The 1,027-nt window shown below is 40.4% G+C and overlaps 1 protein-coding gene across 1 annotated transcript in view; it reads right to left on the bottom strand.

The window, feature by feature from the left end:
• The window catches only part of LOC104768049 (myosin-13-like), an 11,959-nt gene that overhangs the window by 5,038 nt on the left and 5,894 nt on the right, over positions 1-1,027 (bottom strand). The window contains exons 21-23 of the mRNA XM_010491992.2: positions 567-760; positions 308-427; positions 3-77 (exon numbers count right to left, since the gene is read on the bottom strand). Coding sequence (XP_010490294.1) covers positions 3-77; positions 308-427; positions 567-760 — 389 coding nt within the window. The remainder of the gene's footprint in view (positions 1-2; positions 78-307; positions 428-566; positions 761-1,027) is intronic.

The following is a 1,027-nucleotide window of genomic DNA, read 5'->3' as shown; positions in this document are numbered from 1 at the left end:
AGTCTCCATGTGAGTTCTTCCACTTGCTTCTCAAGCTTACTCTTCGCAGCTTGAAGGGCTCCAGTTTCCCTTGCAGCCTGCAGGAAATATGAAGGCATCATTGCTGCAATTTTTTCATTTTAAGAAAAACTGAATATGTTCCGTCTGTGTTCAAGACAATAAAATGGAAAGGGCTATTTCCAGCTGCTAGTTTCATCATGTAAACTCATTTAAACTTAGTTTTTAAGCTCATCAAAAGACCAAACATTAGACTGTAACGTAAAATAATAAATAGATACAGAGAGAAGCGAGAGGTAGAAAAGCACACCATCTTAAGCTTTCGCAGTTCTTTACGGGCTAGCCTTGCTCTCCATGCACTTTGTGACGTAACTGCTGCTTTCTTCAGCTTCTTGTAGTGCAACTCGGACAAGCGTCTACGGCAATGGCTCTGGTATATGCGATGAAAATTCAAAAATCAGAGTCTAGAAGGAAATTTGACAAATGTAAAAAGCCTGCAAAACTCAAAGATGAACAGTAAAAGGAAGAGATGTTTTTCATCAAATTCCCTCTAAAAAAAGATTCTCCACCTGAATAACAGTTGTGGCCTTGATCTTCCTTCGTAGTACATCACGAGCAGCCATACTGCGCAAACCTGACTGAACTGTAACAACAGCTTCTATGTAAGACCTCTTCCTCTCAAGGTGGTTCCGCAAAGCTTTCTGGATCTTCAAAGCAGCAGCTTCTCTGCGCAAATCCTCAAATCTATGTCGAGCAACTTGACCTGTAAAAGATGGATAACAAAGCAGATAATAAATGAAACAGTCACATCATTATTCGCTAACTGTCTGAATGTTTAAGTTAACTGATACTCTTTATAATTTTAGATACCTCTGTACACAGCCTGTATATATATTGCAGCGTTGCAAAGCATAATAAAGCTTTTGCGGGTCAGGTAGGAGCGGAATTTCCACTGGATAATGCAGGCTGCTCTTTCTAAAACCTCAGTCCTCCGATCATCTAACTCAGCCATCTGCCCAGCCTTGAGGAA

The sequence above is a fragment of the Camelina sativa genome, chromosome 19, assembly GCF_000633955.1.
Source record: "Camelina sativa cultivar DH55 chromosome 19, Cs, whole genome shotgun sequence".
NCBI lineage: Eukaryota > Viridiplantae > Streptophyta > Magnoliopsida > Brassicales > Brassicaceae > Camelina > Camelina sativa.
The sequence above is the reverse complement of the archived record's forward strand: the minus strand, read 5'-3'. Positions and strand labels throughout refer to the sequence as shown.